The sequence below is a fragment of the Tursiops truncatus genome, chromosome 17, assembly GCF_011762595.2.
Source record: "Tursiops truncatus isolate mTurTru1 chromosome 17, mTurTru1.mat.Y, whole genome shotgun sequence".
NCBI lineage: Eukaryota > Metazoa > Chordata > Mammalia > Artiodactyla > Delphinidae > Tursiops > Tursiops truncatus.
In genome coordinates this window covers 62,696,997-62,715,984 of record NC_047050.1, presented here as the reverse complement: position 1 = coordinate 62,715,984, position 18,988 = coordinate 62,696,997, and the positions used below count along the sequence as shown (strand labels likewise).

Below are 18,988 nucleotides of genomic sequence, written 5' to 3'. Positions count from 1 at the left end.
CTCATTTCCTTTTCCACCAAAATAGCTATCTCTGCTCCCTGAAGAGGCCTTGGATTATTATAGTTCCCTAAATGCCCTGAAATTCTCAGGAGAGAAGGAATGTTCTTTTTTTTTTTTTTAAAAGCAGGCACAGCTTGGAGCTAGAAGACAAAAGGTTAAATTATCTTAAGCTACAACAATGTAACTCATTTCCTGTTTTTCTCAACTGTCTAGACACAGATCTCATAAGCATTAGCCATGAATCCCACCATCAGGTTAAAAATAGAAGGTTTAAATATGAAATGCTCTTGGGGGGAAAGATTGTAGGTTTCTACCTTCATCCGCAAAATGACTACTTTGAAACAGGATATTTTGTCTTTGTTGTTAGTTTTCCCATAAGTTCTGTTGAGCTGTATTTCCATAAGCAGGAGTGGAGAACACCTTTTTTCTAAAGAATATATCTGCCCCTGTTGAAGCAAATGTCATTTTCCCCATAGATTTTAAAAGCCATCTGAAGACATACCTTATAGCAGCTTCTCTTAACAAGGAATGTGGTCACACTTACTTTAAAAATTTCACGTTATTGTGCAGACCAACATTTAGTCTCAAATAAATTTATACAACAAAAATTGCATATAAATTTGACGTTTTCTTCTTCTTTTATATCTCTGCTTCTATAAAGTTTGTGTGATATTTTGTTTATAAAATATAAGTTTTCTGAAAAACATTTTTTTTAAAAACTCCTTTAATAATCCCTGAGCAGTGTTACACAAGTGGGGGGGGGGATCTACCGTGACAAGTTTCCCAAATTCACTGGGCCACAGAGCCCTTTTATCCTGATGAGCCTATTAACACCTCCCAAAACAGTACCCCATGGAATACCAGTTTAGGAAACACGAATTGGATACCTCTATGATTTTTTTTTTCTGTTTTCGGAATTCTCTGAGGTTAGGTCTCTTCTCTAATAACCTCAGCTATGTGAATCATAACATAAAACTGAAAGTAGGGCTTCCCTGGTGGCGCAGTGGTTGAGAGTCTGCCTGACGATGCAGGGGGCGCGGGTTCGTGCCCCGGTCCGGGAGGATCCCACGTGCCGCGGAGCGGCTGGGCCCGTGAGCCATGGCCGCTGAGCCTGTGCGTCCGGAGCCTGTGCTCCTCAACGGGAGAGGCCGCAGCAGTGAGAGGCCCGCGTACCGCAAAAAAAGAAAAAAAAAAAATTCAAAACTTAAAGTAAACAAGTACTACTGACCGTTTATTTCAAGTAAACAAGCAATACTGTAATGTTCTCCTTATTTGGGGGAGACGAATTGAAGCGTACCTTACACATACTCATGCATTTACTTTAGAATGAAAATATTCATTATGGCTTTTCATATTTACACAGATTCATACTGAAATAAATGTAGATGTGTGTGTGTTTAGTATACATATACATATTTCCTAGCTCTGTCCACTGAGAGGACCTAGAAACAATGACACCCCAGTAGCAATGAGCACACCCACCACCAAGATCATGGTTTCTAAATTCATCCTCCAATAGAAGGAACTAGTGCTTTTTGGAAAAAAGGTTGATTCCAGGGTTGGGGCAAGGAAAATGCAAGATGAGCTTAGAAAAAGAAGGAAGTGCCATAACGTGAGGAGGTACAAACAAATGATAGAGCGCGTTGAAAGGGTACGGGAGCCAGCCTGACTATGCTCCTAGTGGCCAAAGCTGGAACAATCTGAGCAACAAAATTAATAATGACAGTATCAGATTATAACCCATAAAATAAAATGTGTACAAGCTCATTCTAATATAAATAAGTGGGGGAGAAGGAACAACTCTTCCCTAGAGAGGAATTCCAATTAATAAACATAGGCATGAAGGAAATAGAAAATCTCCAGTAAGCAAATACCACATTAGTAACTGCTGCTGGCAAGAATCCTCCATAGATGCTAGAACGAGTGTGCAAAAGTATGAGAAACAGGATATATTCATAGTCTCAAAGTATCTCCCCAAGATATTTGTTAGCTACAAAAGGTAAAACAGTAACTTAAAATGGAGAAACCTGACAAGTACCACTTTAACCAAGAGGTCAAGGTTAGCAACACCAGTTATAAAATATATTGGCATCATGTACCTCCTGATATGGTACGTGGTAGAAGATGTAACATTACTTCTGAGGTATCCTTGCCGTAACTGCATTACCTCAGTTTAATCAAAGAAAACACAAACCCAAATTGAAGGACATTCCACAAAGTAACCGGTAAGTTCTTTTCAAAAGTGTCGAGATCATGAAACACAATAAAAAACTACATTAGAGAAGACTAAGCTAGTCTCATCTCATAAATTCACTGGATCGCTATAGGAAATTGGAAAGTTAAACAGGAAAACAAGCAATTTCAAGTAAGATCTGTAATTTACTTAATCGTATTATAACAATCTTAATTTCCTGGTTTTGATCATCATACTGTGGTTAGTTAAGATGTTAACATTAGGGAAAGCTAGTGAAGCATATATAGGAATTCTCTGTACTATTTTTGTAACTTTTCTTTAAGTCTAAAATTAGTTCAAAATTTTTAAAAGTTAAAAAAAAGTTCATTAGCCAAGTATCTATAACTCGATTCCTGTGCATATCAATGATATTAATAACACTAATGGTAATAATAATGTGATAAAAAAATTTTTTAACTTTCAATTTCTGATCACTTTTAATGTACCAGGAGTTGTAGTAGGACCTTGTATGTGTTCCTTCCTCTGTGTGTGTGTGTTTCCTTTTAACCTTTACAACACAAGATCATAAAGCTAAGCAACATGACCAAAGTAATTTTGCTGGTAAATAGCAAGAGATATGACATCAACTTTTGCTATAACCTAGCAGAGAGGATGAAAGTAAATTACTTACTGTTTGAAAGAGGCTAAATAGCAACCTAAACTTATAGGCAATGCTGAAGATCTGTGCTACACTACTTCTGTTTCTTGTTCATTTGTCTAAGACTTGAAGGCATGTCAACAATGCAGAAATTCAAGAATATAAATTAATTAACACCATGCATGAATAATGTCCTCTTTACTCTCTGAAATATTGTCTATAAAATTCCTCAGGGTTGCATGCATGCTTTGGAAGACTCTGCCAAGCACTTTCTCATAAATTTTATTTAATGCTCACAACCACTAAATGAGATAGGTTTCATTTTTGTTATTTTACAAACAAAAAGAAAAGTAAATCTCAAGGAGGCTGAGAGATTTTTCTTTTCCTCACACATCCCTCCACCCAATAGCCAACAAACCCAGTCATTTTTGTCCACTGAAATTAAGGTCAACTAACATCCAAGTTGTCCTTGAATGAGAAAATAAGTAATGAAAGTACGGGGTTGGTGGCTGGCAAGGGGGCAGGCAGATGGGAAGGAGGAAGACATTTTGGCTAATTAATAGTTAAAAATATGCTTCTAAACTCAGCTCAACCATTTTCTGTGACCTAGACAAGTTACTTGTTCTGCCTCCTTCTCCTCAACTGAAAAAAAAAAAAGAATTTCAGTAGTGTAGTGGGGTGTCCCCCTGAACTCATGTCCATTCACAACTTCAGAATTTGACCTTGCTTGGAAATAGAGTCACTTAAGATGTAACTAGTTTATTTAAGATGAGGTCAAAATAAAATTAAAATTAAAAAAAAAAAAGATGAGGTCATACTTGGAGGTTCCTCAAAAAACTAAAAATAGAACTACCATATGACCCAACAATCCCACTCCTGGGCATATACCCAGAGAAAACCATAATTCAAAAAGATACATGCACCCCAATGTTCATTGCAGCACTATTTACAATACCCAGGACATGGAAGCAACCTAAATGTCCATCAACAGAAGAATGGATAAAGAAGATGTGGTACATATATACAATGGAATAGTACTCAGCCATAAAAAGGAACAAAATGGCGACATTTGCAGAGACATGGAGAGACCCAGAGACTGTCATACAGAGTGAAGTAAGTCACAAAGAGAAAAACAAATGTCATATAATATTGCTTATATGTGGAATCTAGAAAAATGGTACAGATGAACTTATTTGCAAAGCAGAAATAGAAACACAGATGTAGAGAACAAACTTATGGATACTGGGGGTGGGGGGGATTAACTGTGAGATTGGGATTGACATATATACACTACTATGTATAAAATAGATAACTAATGAGAACCTACTATATAGCACAGGGAACTCTACTCAGTGCTCTGTGGTGATCTAAATGGGAAGAAAATCCAAAAAAGAGGGGATATACGTATACGTGTAACTGATTCACTTTGCTGTACAGCATAAACTAACACAACATTGTAAAGCAACTATACTCCAATAAAAATTAATTTTAAAAAAAACAACAAAGAAAACAGTAAGATTTGCTCATCATAAACTATTAAAAAAAAATTTTTTTTTTTAAAAGATGAGGTCATACTGGAGTAGGGTGGCCCTTAACCCAATATGGCTAGTCTCCTTAGAAGAAGAGGAAGCAGAAACACACAGGGAGAGGACAATGTGACCTTGGAGACAGAGACTAGAATGATGCATCTACAAGCCAAGGAATGTAACCATCAGAAGCTAGAAAAGCCAAGAAAGGACTCTCCCCTGCCGGTTTCAGAGGGAGCGTGGCCCTGATGACACCTTGATTTCAGACTTCGAGCTTCCAGAACTGTTAGAATTTGTGTCTGTTATTTTAAGCCACAGAGTTTGTGATACTTTGTTATGCATGCAGCCCTAGGAAATGTATACAATTGCTTAGTTTACAAAAAGGTCGTGTTTCTGCCCTCCGAAAGTTTGCATTACTAAATAAATGGATAGAGTCAACATAGGTACACTTTTAAGTATCTGTGCTGGCTATTCACCATTTACACACGCTCTCCTCCATTCCCTACCCTTCTGTGTGGCCTGGAGGGGCTGATTATGAAGGACTGCAATGTCCAGGCTCCTTTGCCCTTAGCTTCTCGTTGGGTTTGGCCAAAGGGTGACAACAACTGGGAACTGGAAGAGAGGACATGGAAGGTTGGATATTTCCTGCTCTCTCCTGCCTCAATGTTCTGGCAATGTCTTCATATCTCTACTACTACAGCTCCTGCTGGGCCCCCTGCCCAACTCACAACTGCCATCTGCAGCTCTGAGATCCATGATACAATTTCCTCCCCTGCTCCTTCAGGCCTTCGTGTGGAACAGCTTCCCTCTGCTGACAGTCCCTGAGAGCCTCAACACCCCTATTGGTTCCTTTTATCCCTGCCTATTATGAGCTGCTTGCTTCTGTCCCCCCACCCCCCGAATTTCATATGCTGAAGCTCTAACCCACAATGTGATGGTATTTGGAGGTGGGACATTTGGGAGGTAATTAGGTGTACATTAGGTCATGAGGGTGGGGTCCCCATAGTGGGATAAGTGCCCTTTTAAGCAGAGAAAGAAAGACCAGAGGGACTTACCTGGTGGTCCAGTGGGTAAGACTCTGCGCTCCCAATGCAGGGGGTCTGGGTTTGATCCCTGGTCAGGGAACTAGATCCCACATGCATGCTGCAACTAAGAGTCTGCATGCCGCAACTAAGAAGTCTGCATGCTGCAACTAAAAGATACCGCATGCCTCAACAAAGATCCCATGTGCCGCAACTAAGACCCGGCACGACCAAAATAAATAAATTTTTTTAAAAAAGAGCGAGAGGGAGACCAGAGCTTTCGTCCACCTCCATGCGAGGAGAAAGAGGGCAGTCATCTGCAAGCCAGGAAAAGAGCCCTCACCAAGGCTCTGGTCTTAGACTTCCCAGCCTCCAGAACTGTGAGAAATAAACATCTGTACTTTCAGCCACTTAATCTATGATATTTTTATAGAAGCTCAAGCTAAGACACTGACTCACCTGGGTTAACAGTCCCTTCATTAAATTGTCTTCAAAATCCTGGCTGAGTGTATCTTAGATTTTCCTTCCAAGACCCTGACTAACAGATCGGCTATAATGTAAAACCAAACAGATATAAACCTGGCCAATGCTGGACTCTGTCAGGGTGACTCATACCTGCAGTTTTCCCTTCTAGGCAATGGATTTTTTAAATTATTGTATGAGTTACAAGGGTCCATTCAGGTCTATCCAACCTAGAAAACTACCTTTATGAATAACTCGAGAACTGCTTTAACTCTGGGCTCTACGAAGACCGCAAAATAATGCATTAAAAATGATTATAACATTGTAAATCAACTATACGCCAATAAAATTTGTTTTTAAAAGTGACTGGGCCCAACACTCTACAAAATACATGCCCAGTTCTCCTCAAAACTGCCAAGGTCATGAAAAACAAAGAAAGATTGAGAAACTGTCACAGACTACAGGAGCACAACAACTAATTCAATGTCGTGGTATCCTAAACTGAACTGTAGAACAGAAAAGGGACATTACCCTATTTTCTGTGTTTCTTGAATGGAGCACTTAGGTTATTGAAATGAACCTTTGGTTTCAACCAGAGTGGGATACGTCTGGGGAGACCCTGAGAAATAGTCCCATGGAGAGCAGCTTCAGATGGAACACAGACTCCTTCAGACATCTGGACGTAAGACCCAGCCTTTAAGCCCTCATCCTTTTCATTCTCCAAGCTACAAAATGGGTCCATCTCATCAGGTATTAACCCTTAGCAAAGAGCAGTGGACATGAAGGGTATCTGGGGCCACGGTAAGAATAAGCTCACACGGGCCCTTCACAGCATGGACAGCATCTCACAGTCTCTTTTACCTCTCCAAATTCCTTGCAGAGGTAGGGCCAGCACACACATTTTTGTTGATGCTGCTAACAGAAAATGAGATCCTACACAGAAACACACACAGCAGGGACTTGTCTCCTATATACACCTGTATTCCCTTGGCCTGGTTAGTGTCTGTATAGTAGGCACTCAATAATCACTTATTTGGTGAATTAATTAGTTTATCAATCAACTGCTGCCCATTGGCACTGATGACATCTTAAGAAAAGGTGTTACAAGGTCCCCATCCAACAGTCTCAAAGTTTTATTCACATTTTTATGTTTTTTATTTGGACCTCTCCACCTCATTCAAATAGTCACTATATGTCCCAAATATACGTCACAAAAGAAGAATTCCGTGATCTTGTTATTATTTTTCCATTGATTAAAAAATAATAACAATTGATGATTTTTGACAAGGTTGCTAATATCAAAGGGGAAAGAACAGTCTCTTCAACAAATGGTGTTGGGAAAACTAGACATCCAAAGGGAAAAGAATGAAGTTAGAACCTTATCTTACAGCATACACAAAAACTAACTAAAAATGGATTAAAGACTAAAAAATCTAAAACTGTAAAACTCCTAGGAGAAAACACAGGGAAAAAGCTTTATGACATTGGACTTGGCAATGATTTCTTGGATATGACAGCAAAAGCACAGGCAACAAAAGCAAAAGTAGACAAATGGGATTACATCAAACTTTAAAATTTTGTGCATGAAAAGACACAATTAACAGAGTTAAAAGCCAACCTATGGAATGAGAGAAAATGTTTGCAAATCATGAATCTGATAAGGAGTTAATATCCAGAATATATAAAGAACTCCTACAACTCAACAACAAAAAATCAAATAACCTGATTTTAAAATGAGCAAAGGACTTGAATAAACATTTCTCCAAAGATGATATGCCCACAGCCAACAAGCATATGAAAAGATGCTTAACATCACTAATCTTAAGGGAAATGCAAGTCAAAATCATACAGAGGTACCACCTCACACCCATCAGGATGGCTACTATTAAAAAAAAAAAAACAGAAAATAACAAGTGTTGGTGAGAATAAGGAGAAACTGGAACACTTGTGCACTGTTGGTGGGATTGTAAATGGTAAAAAACATGTAAAACACCATAAAAAACAGTTATGGCAGGTCCTCAAAAAATTAAAAATAGAACTACCATGTGACCCAGCAACCTACATCTGGATATATATTCAAAAGAATTGAAATTTTAAAAAAAAGAATTGAAATCAGGTTCTTGAAGAGGTATTTGCACACCCATGCTTTAGCACTATTCACAATAGCCAAAGATGGAAGCAACCCAAATATCAATTGATAGATGAATGGATGAACAAAATGTGGTATATACATACAATGGAATATTATTCAGCCTTAAAAAGGAGGGAGATCCTGTCAAGTGCTATACAACATGGATGAACCTCAAGGGCACTATGCTAAGTGAAATAAGCCAGTCACAAAAGAAGACAAATACAGCATGATTCCACTTATATCAGGTATCTGAAGTAGTCAAACTCGTAGAAACAATAAATAAATGGTGGCTACCAGGGGCTGGGGAGAGAAAGGAAAAGGGTGTTTTTCTTCAATGGGTAAAAATGTCCATTTTGCAAGATGAAAAGGTTCTACAAATCTATTTCACATCAGTATGAATATACTGAACACTACTGAACTGTATACTTAAAATGGTTAAGATAGTAAATGTTATGGTTTTTTAAAAAAATAAATTTTGAATTCATTGATATTTGGGGGTTGGGGGGAAGGCGTATTTCCTTGTTTGGGGCCTGTGCTAGAATCTTTGTCTCCCAAGGTCCATTTCCACATCACCTCTTGACCTCATGGCCATCTCCTTGCTCCTGGTCCCTCGCTTCATTTGTTTACCTCTCACTCATGGCTGTTGAACCTGTCTCTTGTATTCACTGATCATCTGGCCTTCACCTCTCCCTTTCTTTCTTGCCCACAAATCCTACAGGATTTGGTCTTCTTCTAAGTACGCCAGGGAATCCCCTGGAAGCTGAATGTGAATAGCCAGTAATCAACTTATTAAATCAGACCCTTAACAATATTCTGCATTCAAGATATTAATGTCGAGTTTAAAGAGATTGATAAAACACCTAATGCAAAAAGTGTCATATTACAAAAGCACTTTAAAAATTATTCCAAACATGAAATAGCATTTAAACCCCATTATACTAACAATCTTATGATATTAACTTCCACGCATTATCTGGTGGGAAGGTAAATTGGTACAAACCTTTAGAAAAGTAACTTGGCAATATGTTTTGAGAATCACAGAAATATCCATGCCCTTTAACCTATTAACCCCATTTCCAGGAATCTGCTCGAAGTATACTATAAAAGAAAAAAAAGGCTTATGTATAAAAGATGTTTATTTCCAAGTTATTTATGTAACTGCTGGTGGACATAATCAAAACATACTTTGTTTTTCTCCCACCATCCCTCCAAAAATTTATTCATTTGAGGGGGAGTGCCATTAGGAGGAAAAAAGGGGCTTGTCCTTGACTCCAGATGACAACTATTGCAGGACCCTGCCTGCTCTGGTCACTTCCAAGTAATGACAGTCTGATGTCACATCAAGTCACAAACATGGTCTTAATAGAGTAATTCCATGTGTCAGGTCATTATATTAATCAACAATTCAGTTTCATCCCAACGCTTCCCCCCCCTTCCCAGCTAGAGCCAGTTGTTCAGTGAGAGGTGTCGGGGTGGGGGAAGGGAGTCTCATATGCAATTTCTGCTCCCTTCCACGACTCTTTCACATTCCCTCCCCCACTCACTAGCTGCTGTTCTGGATCCCATGTCAAAGTACCAATGGTGTAGACGGAAATGGTTATGCCTGGAAATACTTTAATTGGCTTGTGACTGGCACCATCGTAAGCCAACTTCGTGCTCTCTGGGCTTCGAAGCTATAAAAAACTGCCTTGTGCACTTGTGCACTTTTCTTGCTTGTGCACTTTTCATGGGATCTCTGGAGATCCCCATCTCTGGGAACCGCTCCAGTTTTAATTCTCAGGACAAAGGAGAAGCATTCCCTCTCAGCTGCCACCACCCCCTCTGCCCCAGGCTCCCTGGCAATCCTCTCCATTCAGACTTCATCATTTGATTTCCTCTCACCCTCCCAGAAAGTATGCTGGGCAGGACTTAAAATGACTCCCACTGGGACTGGATAAACTGTATATAGGTATACGATTAAATACTACTAAGCTATAAAAAAGAATGAACTATTGATACATGCAACAGCATGGCTGGAACTCAAAGCTGTTATTTCTGCTGAGTGAAAAAAGCCAATCTCAAAAGGTTACACACTGCATGATTCTACTATGTAACACTCTTGAAAACGATAAAATTATAGTGATGGAGAAGAGATTAGTCATTGCCAGGGAATAGGGTCCACTGGAGGGTCTGACTGCAAAGATGGAATGTGAGGGAGTTTCTTCCTAGTTATAGGACAACTATGTATCCTGACTATGGTGGTAATTACATAAATCTACAAATCTATACATGTGATAAAATTTCATAGTAATACATACACACGTGAATGTAAAAAATGATAAAAACCAAGACACTGTACCAATGTCAATGTCAATTCCCTAGTTTTGAAAATGCACTATGGTTATATAAGATGTTATCATTGGGGAAAGCTGGGTGAAGGGCACACGGGAACTCTCTGTTTTATTTTTGCAACTTCTTGTGAGTCTTAGAGGACTTTTTTAAAATATATTTTTAAAAATAGCTCTAGCCTAGTACTCTCTCTCCCAAGTGACTCACATTTGAGTCCTAGGAAACACTCTCTCATCCTTTGCCCCAACAAACCCTGGGAGGGCAAAACCAAACACCACCCTCTGTGTCCTGCTGCCACAGGCAAGTCTAGCCACTTCTCTTTTCCCCCAACAGTAGAAAAAAAAATCTCAAGCTCAATATGTGGTCCTGAGGAAGCCCCCACCACACACTTTCAGGTAAGGAGGTAGCATCCAGGCCTTTCCCCTGGGGAGGGAGGGAGGAGTCCCAACATGCAATGCTCTCTCCAATAGCATCTCTCCACCCTCCGTCCATTTCCACACGCCCACTTGTGTATTCAGTCTGGCTGCAGGGATCCAGGACTTAGACGACAGGTCCATGAGAATTCCCCTGGTGTAGTGGATGCTGTGGTCTCTGCCCAGATCTCCCCACAGGACTGAGGCCCTCACTGCCACCCTGAGTCTCTTTGAAAATTGGTCTAAACTAGCTATCTTACCCAAGGTCATGGCCACTTCCCAGGGGCAATCTGCATCCAATGACTGGTAAAAAGACCCAATCTCCTTGCCCCAATAGGGAACAATTCTGCAAGACCATCTCCAGAGCTAGCAGAGGGCCAGCTGAGGCCTTTGTAGTGACTGCATCAAAGTTCAACTATTCCTTCTTCCAGCGCTACTTCCTTTATTCCTCCATAGGTGTTGATCCCCAAACACTCTTCAATAAACCTCCTGTACAAAAATCTCCATCAGGAGGCTTTTCCGAGGAACCTGACCTGTGACACTTGGTGAGTGCCATACATGATTATCAGTCTCACTCTCACTTTGCAATCTGATATCTATTGAATTGGTGCCTGAGTCAAAATTGAGAAAGGAAAAGCCCCGCCTAACACCATGTTATGCTTATAACAGGAATAACCAAAGAGAAATTAATAAATCATGAAAAATCAGCTTCACGGGATAGTAAATAGCCAGTAAAAATTATGAACATTTTGTACCAAAATATTTCAGAAAAATGACCATGATCTAATATTAAGAGAATACAAAATTGATTCTGGATCAAAATAAAAGAAAAAGAAAAAGGAATAAAGGACATCTTGGCAATATTCGGGGAAATCTGAATATAGACAATGTATTAGATAATACGGTTTCATCAATATTAACTTCTTGGACATGATGATAATAGTATTGTGATTAGGCAGAAAACTGGTTTTGTTCTTAGGAAATCCTATTGAGAGAGAAAGAGAAAGAGAGAGAAACTCTTTCCGGTAAAGAGCAAGAACTCACACCCTGTAGCAATGTTATTCCCATTCCTGTGCTCAATGCTCCCCCTTGTGTACCAAGAGAGCAGAATGCATTCATCAAAATGCATTTTAAAAACTCCCCTGCACAGTGGGAAAGCAAAGCTCCAAGACTTCTAGAGAAGGCAAAGTGTGGCACATTTTAATGCACTCTCTCCAAACCCCTGACCAACAGTGTAGTTCCCATTCCCCAGCTTGCTGTCCACGTGTCAAAACCTGAGCTTCAGTTCTGGTGGAGGGAGAGTGTGGTTGGCCAAGGGGTGGGGAGGAGGGTACCTACAGCCTTGCCTGTGAAGGTCATGGGCTCCAGAGTCAAATAACCCGGGGGCTAAATCCCACCTGGTTCACTTACTAGCTGGGTGATTAGCCCCATGGTCTAATTAAAGTTCAGTAAGTATTAATCAATTTTTATGATCTACTAACCTATTCTTGAGAGATCCTTAGAAGTCCTACTGCCTTGTAAAGCACAGTTTGAAAAATACTGCCCTGGAGTATCTGATTTGTAGAGCTTACTCTTGGGTGAGAACCCATCTTATGTTTTTCCTACAAAGCTAAGATTACTCATATTAAAAACAAAAAATAAATTAAAAAAAAAACTCCCCTTACATGCACTGAAAAGGACTATTTCGTTAGGTTTATCTTTCCTCATAAGTGATTTCCAGAAAAAGTATTTTAGTTCTCCACCAATTTTTCTGCTCGCCGCTGTGCCTCCTCTGGGTCTTCTGCTTTTGACCCTCTCACCATGGTCTCCTTTGAGGCAAGTCGCCCTCAGGGCCCAGGCCAGGATGTCTGGAGACTCTCGTCCTAGCTCCAATGTCGTGCACCTGTCTGCCTTTGCCTACGCCTTCCTCTTGCTCCGTCTCTTCCTTTCAACAAATCCTCACTGAGCATCTGTCTGTGAAAGTCACTGTTCTTGTTGATCTTGGTTACAAAATGATCGGGATCATAGTTTCTGCCGTTTATTAGTTTATACTGGAGTCTAACTGGCCAGACTCTAGTAGGAAAGCCAGACATGTAAAAAGACTCAGGGAGTTGTTACAGCAGATACAAAACATGGTTAGCAGAAAATAACCTCAGGAGCCCACTGGGTTTAGAAGAGCTGAATTAAAATCCTAGATTTCCTACACACTGGATTTGTAAGCTTGAAGAAGTGAAATAACCTCTCTGGGCCTAGCTAGTATCATCTGTCAACTGCCTTAGGCTGGGAAAGCAGACCTTGAGACGGGGGATCCCAGGAAGCACAGCAAGGAGTGGGGAAGTGAGTCAGGAGAGGCAAGAAAGCAGGTTGCTGAGCAGGTGTTGAGTGGCTAGCGGGGGCTCGACCCTGCTGGGGACGCCTGGGAGAGGGTGCAGCACCCCACTCAAAGCTCTACCCTTTGAGGAGAAAAAAAGCAGAAGCATTTACCCACCAGCTCCAGCACATCAGCAGCTGAAGGCTGCTCTGGGCGTGTTAAGTCCTCCCTGCTTCCAGCCTGCCTGAGCCAGGGCCAAGTGCATTAGGACCAGGGAAAGCCCTTCACGGACGCACAAGGGCTTCACTCAGGTGAGGAAGAGTAAGGGGAGATGGGCACTACAGGGGAGGGAGGGATTGACAGCATCTGCTACACCTTCTAGAAGAACTGTTTTGGCGGACAAATGTGAGACTCGGGAAGCCCTGAGCAGAGTATGTGGCGGATGCATTAAACGCACCCGAACGTAAAAGTGTGATGAAGCATCTCCTCTATGCACCCCTGCATGATAGAGCATCTTAAGCATGCTCTTATCTCCTTGTTTCCTCATCAACCTTCAACTGGTGTGAGCCCAACCAAATCCTCAAAACAAAATCTCCCAGACCCATCCTTCCTCCCATTTCCATGACGGTCTCCATAGTCCTGACCCCCATCTGTTTGCATGCGGAGGCCTCTTCCCTCTGGTCTCCCCTCTGCCAGCCCCCACCTGACAATCACAGCTCAAGGACACCCTACAAGATGCTAGTTTCCCTACATCTCTCCCCTGTTTAAGAGCTTGCCCCCCGGCCCCTTTTTTTCCTACAAGATTAAGCCCTGAATCTCATCTTGAGGTTTGAGGCTCTCATGCAGTGAAGACACCCCACATTCCAAAGACAGGCTTTACTTCCATTAGGCTCTCATTACTTCCCTAGGCTCTCACTTTTATAATCCACCCAGCATCTCAGCCCCGAGACCAGCTTGAGAAGCAGTGCCCTAATTTCGCCTTTGGATTTATTCCAATGTGACTATACTGTCATCTTAGGGGCTAGTAATTCTGGAGTCATACCCAGGTTCAGATCACGTTCGTTTGAGTAGTAACTGTGCTCCTTTGGAAACATTGTCCACACGTGTTTCCTCATCTGGGAAACAGAGATAATAATAATCTCTACTTCATAAGGCTGTTGTAAGGATTAATCTTTTCTTTTTTTAAAATAAATTTATTTATTTATTTAATTTTGGCTGCATTGGGTCTTCGTTGCTGCACGCGGGCTTTCTCTAGTTGCAGGGAGCGGGGGTTACTGTTGTGGCGCGCAGGCTTCTCATCGCGGTGGCTTCTCTTGTTGCGGAGCACGGGCTCTAGGTGCACGGGCTTCAGTAGTTGTGGCTCGCGGGCTCTAGAGCACAGGCTCAGTAGTTCTGGCGCACGGGCCTAGTTGCTCCGCGGCATGTGGGATCTTCCCAGACCAGGGCTCAAACCCATGTCGCCTGCATTGGCAGGCGGATTCTTAACCACTGCGCCACCAGAGAAGTCCAAGGATTAATCATTTTATACACAATCAGTAGCTTTGACCAGTGCCTGCTACAAAATGAGTGCCCAATAAATGTTGGCTATCACTATGGGTTCCCGCAAGGGGTAATTTTAAGATTCTTAAGAGAAATCTAGAGACATCTACTAAGAAGGTTTTCTCTCTGCATGAGCTCATGCTTCCTGAGCCTTCCTGCACCCAAACTGCAGCTCAAAGCCATATAAGGCACCGAAACACCCTTCACCAGTGCACAAACAGCTCGTCAGCCAGTCATTTAAAGGTCTCACCTTTATTCACAGCAGTCAAATCAAAGGTTAGAACAGCTGGACAAAAGGCTAAGAGCAGTATAATAGAAAAACAATTTGGGGAATTCTTCCTCGTTCCTCAGTCTCTCGTCACGTGAACACTGCCAGCAATCTCTGTAAGTGTGCGCCACACATCCCGGTTTTTTGTGCTGCTGGTCAATGCAGCTTTCACTACAGACAACATCTGAGGCTGTACCTGTTAAAAGCTGTGTTTGTTTATTAAAAAAAAAAAGTCATGTGGGTAAATGTTTGAGTGAGAGAAGGTGTGGTTTATACATTTTTTATTTTTAATGAGTAATATATTCACGGGACTCACGACTCTTAAAAACACAAAGGGATATACGATGAAGTTTCCCTCCCTCCTCTGACACCAGCCACCCAGTTCTCCTGTCCAGAGGCCACTAACATTACCAGTTTGTTTTGGATGTTGGATATTCTTTCAGATATTCCACACAAATACATATTTTTTCTCTTTTAATGCACTTTTTCACTTGCTTTTTAAATTTAATTTTACTAAATATCTAATACATGCAAAAGAATATAACATAAGCTTAAGATAAAGAATAAAAACACCACTACTCAGCATAAGAAACATAACCTTCCTCATTTGTTTTCATAGCTTCATAATGCTTTCTTCCATAGCTATATCATAACTCATTTCATCAGTCCCCAGTGGGTGAGCCGGTAGGTGGTTTCCAATGTTTTGTTGTTACACTGAGTAACCTTGTTTATCCATCATCTTACATATGTGCAGTATATCTGTAAGATAAATTCCTAGAAGGGGAATTACTAAGCCAAAGGTATGCGCATAGGTCATTTTTTACAAATAAATTATCTGGATTGCCTTCCACAGAGTTTGAAACAAATTGATTTTTTTATTTTTGAAAATTTCCAAGATGCCTAGAAGTTTAATAAGTGGCAACATCATTTAATTGACAGAGCTAAGAGGATGGGAAAGCGAAAGGGTCACTTTAAAGTGACATTGTTTTTTAAAGGATGCACTAAATATCTTTTCTGTTTCACCCTGAGGTAATCATACAAAACAAGCCCTGGCTTCTCCTTCAATACTCAGTAAAGAGTCCAAGTATATACTTTATTCTGGTTTAATTCCTGTAAGGATTGATATTGTTCAGAACTGACCAAAATAATTATTTCCCGTAATGAGGTAATTATGTAATCAAGTTCAGCAACACTTCTTTGTAATTTTGTTTACTTAAAAATGCCTAATGCGGGGCTTCCCTGGTGGCGCAGTAGTTAAGAATCTGCCTGACGATGCAGGGTACATGGGTTTGAGCCCTGGTCTGGGAAGATCCCACATGCCACGGAGCAACTCAGCCCGGGCGCCAGAACTACTGAGCCTGTGTTCTAAAGCCCGCCACCCACAACTACTGAAGCCCTCACACCTGGAGCCTGTGCTCCACAAGAGAAGCCATAGCAACGAGAAGCCTGCGCACCTCAATGAAGAGTAGCCCCCGTTTGATGCAACTAGAGAAGGCCCGCGGGCAGCAACGAAGACCCAAGACAGTCAAAAATAAAATTTTTTTTTAAATTAAAAAAAAAAGGCCTAATGCCTAAGATATTTAAGAAGTACATCTTGCATTCCAAGTTTTGAAATAAAAATCCCTGTTATATGTAAGTTCTCTTGACATTCAATAGCATCAGGAACAAGCAGGATGACTATTAACTAAAGTGTTTATCTGGAAATACAACCACTGTCAGATTATAGGAAACTATGAAATGGAATTTGGCATTGGCGATTCATGTAAATAAGTACAGTGAGTTAAAGTGACTTACTCAAAGCCAACATTACTTCTAATCACGAATCCACTTACAGCAAAAGAAGTAAGTCAATGAAGTGGCGCCCCCAGGATTCTCTGGTTTTACAATGCTCCCCATAACCCAGAAGTAGCTGATCTTCTGGATGGTAGAATAAATGACCTATTGAAGGCTGAGGCACAGTACCAGCTGGGAGACACCACCTGGTGATACTGAGGTCCTGTCCTAAAGAATGCAGTAAGCCATGACGGTGCTGCCAGAATTCATGGGTCCAGGCACCAAGGGAGAGTAGTGAAGCATCTCTGGCTGCTACACCCAATGACCCTGCTCTCCAAATGTTTGCTTCCCTTCTCTGTGACTTTGAATCAAATCCTTTTCGGCTTCAAGCAGCAAGAGTGACTTCTGTTACCTGCAACTGAAGCCTGACTGGTATGCTTACTGAATCAGCATCCCTCAGGGAGGGTTCTGAGCATCTGCCTTTTTTTTTTTTTTAACAACCTCTCCAACAAATCTTAAGCTAAAAAAGTTTGAAATCAATTGATAAACATTGTTTGCAGTAACTACAAAGTTGGTTAATTCAGGTAGATAGCTTTGAAAGACACTTTGCCCAGGCCACGGGGAAACTGGATGCCCCATTCCTGCCCCACGATAGAGAGCACCTCTCTAGCAACTGGAATTTGCTTACAGAATGTGGAGATGAACTGGGAACTGGATAAAGATGATGGCAGCCTGGTCCTAACGTGGGATTATCTGGATTCAAACCTTGCCTCTGCCACTCACTAGCTATGTGGCTTTGGGTAAGTTACTTTAACTCACTGTGCTTTGGTTTCCCTATCTGCAACATGGGGAGAGTAACAGTTATCTACCTTACATTGTTGTTTTAAGGATTAAATGGGTTAATACACATACAGGACTTAGAAGGGCTATCTAGCACCTACTAGGCACACAGTTAAGTGTTAGCTATTCAAAACACGTTACCTTTCAGACTTATGAAAAATTCCCTCTCTCTCTCTCAGACACACACACACAATCTCATCTGAGCCTCAAAATAACTCTTTCTTAAGTGAAGCAATGAAGGCCCAGAGAGGTTAAGTGACTTCCTCAAGGTCACACAGCAAGTGACTAACAAAGCACAGCTACAATGGGGACTAAGGACTCAAATCTGATTTTTCCTGTATTCTGAGTGCAGGCACTAGGTCTCCTCCACACCTGGCCCTGAGGAGGTCACACACAGCTCTGCACCCTGTGGGCCTTGGGTGGGAAGTGACTCATCCATTGCCCATGGTTCTAGAAACGGTGTGTGCCAGAACAGTGATGTTATTAACATTTTGCCCCTCAATTTCTTTTCAATGTTCTTCCCAGAAATGGCTCTAAAATACCAGATCCCCATGGAAACCACAGGAAAGATTGCCTACTGACTCTAAGTGAAATTCTGCTACGACTGCTCCCTTGATAACAAATGGATGTTATTAAAAGCCTGGCTCTAACAGACGCCTGCCGTAGCTCATGGTGAAAGCCATGCTCTCCTTGGACTGAGAGGGTGAAAGAAATAGTTACTTCTCTGATGCCAGGCTATGTGGTCAGCTTAGAAGGAAGGAAAAAGTAATGTGATCCCCAACTGTCACGACCAGACACACAGGACAAGGTGCTTTCAATATATGTTTGCAACAGGTGACCAGAGTGAGGAACCCACCAAGAATGTGACAGTGACAATGATTCAATCAACTCGTGATAATCTCTGCTATCTCTGGAAGTCATCTGTAATGTGCTTTCTAGACCAAAAGGTGAAAGAATAGTAAGGCTTAGAGTGGAGGCTTGCGAGACTGCTAAAGAAAAAGGACAGTACAACCTAAACGAGAATTATATACCTTTTCTAAACAGTACTGTTTGCAAAAGGACAGTATAATCTGAAAAAAGAACAAAATCCAGTCAAAGGGAAAAATGCAAAGAGCAAGAATTTAGCAGCACTTTACCAGCATTACCCAGAGATCCTGCAGGGGATGGGAGGAGACCTGACCTTCCAGACCCCTGCAGTAACAGGAATTGTTCCTTCATTAAATACTTGAGGCACGTTTGTTGCGTGCCTACACTGTGGCAGACACTGTACTAGGCAAGGCAGAGAGAGCTCACAGGCTAGTGAAAAGAAATAGAAAACAGACTTTACACAAATAAATACACAAAATCATTTCAGATAGTGATAATTGCTATGAAGGAAAAAAGTGGTGAAGTAGCCTGACGCTGACTGGGGCAGGCAGCTTCCGACACATGACCAGGGAAGGATTAGTTGACCTGTCAGGGAGCTAACAGCCAAGAGTAAATACGGGGCGAAAGGGTCAAATCAGAGCAAATGGAATGTGAGGTCCCTAAGGAAGGAATGAGTTCATCCTGCTCGGAGACAGAAA

General features: G+C 41.3%; 1 protein-coding gene across 5 annotated transcripts in view; it reads right to left on the bottom strand.

Annotated features, from left to right (window-relative positions):
* NTAQ1 (N-terminal glutamine amidase 1) overlaps positions 1-18,988 on the bottom strand; it is a 209,103-nt gene that overhangs the window by 165,712 nt on the left and 24,403 nt on the right. Inside the window, exon 6 of one of the 5 annotated variants that reach the window (XM_019932041.3) lies at positions 14,779-15,016. The exons of the other annotated variants lie outside the window; for them this stretch is intronic. Coding sequence (XP_019787600.1) covers positions 14,982-15,016 — 35 coding nt within the window. The 3' untranslated portion in view covers positions 14,779-14,981. Of the gene's footprint in view, positions 1-14,778; positions 15,017-18,988 lie in introns of those variants that run through there. 5 annotated transcript variants of the gene reach the window in all.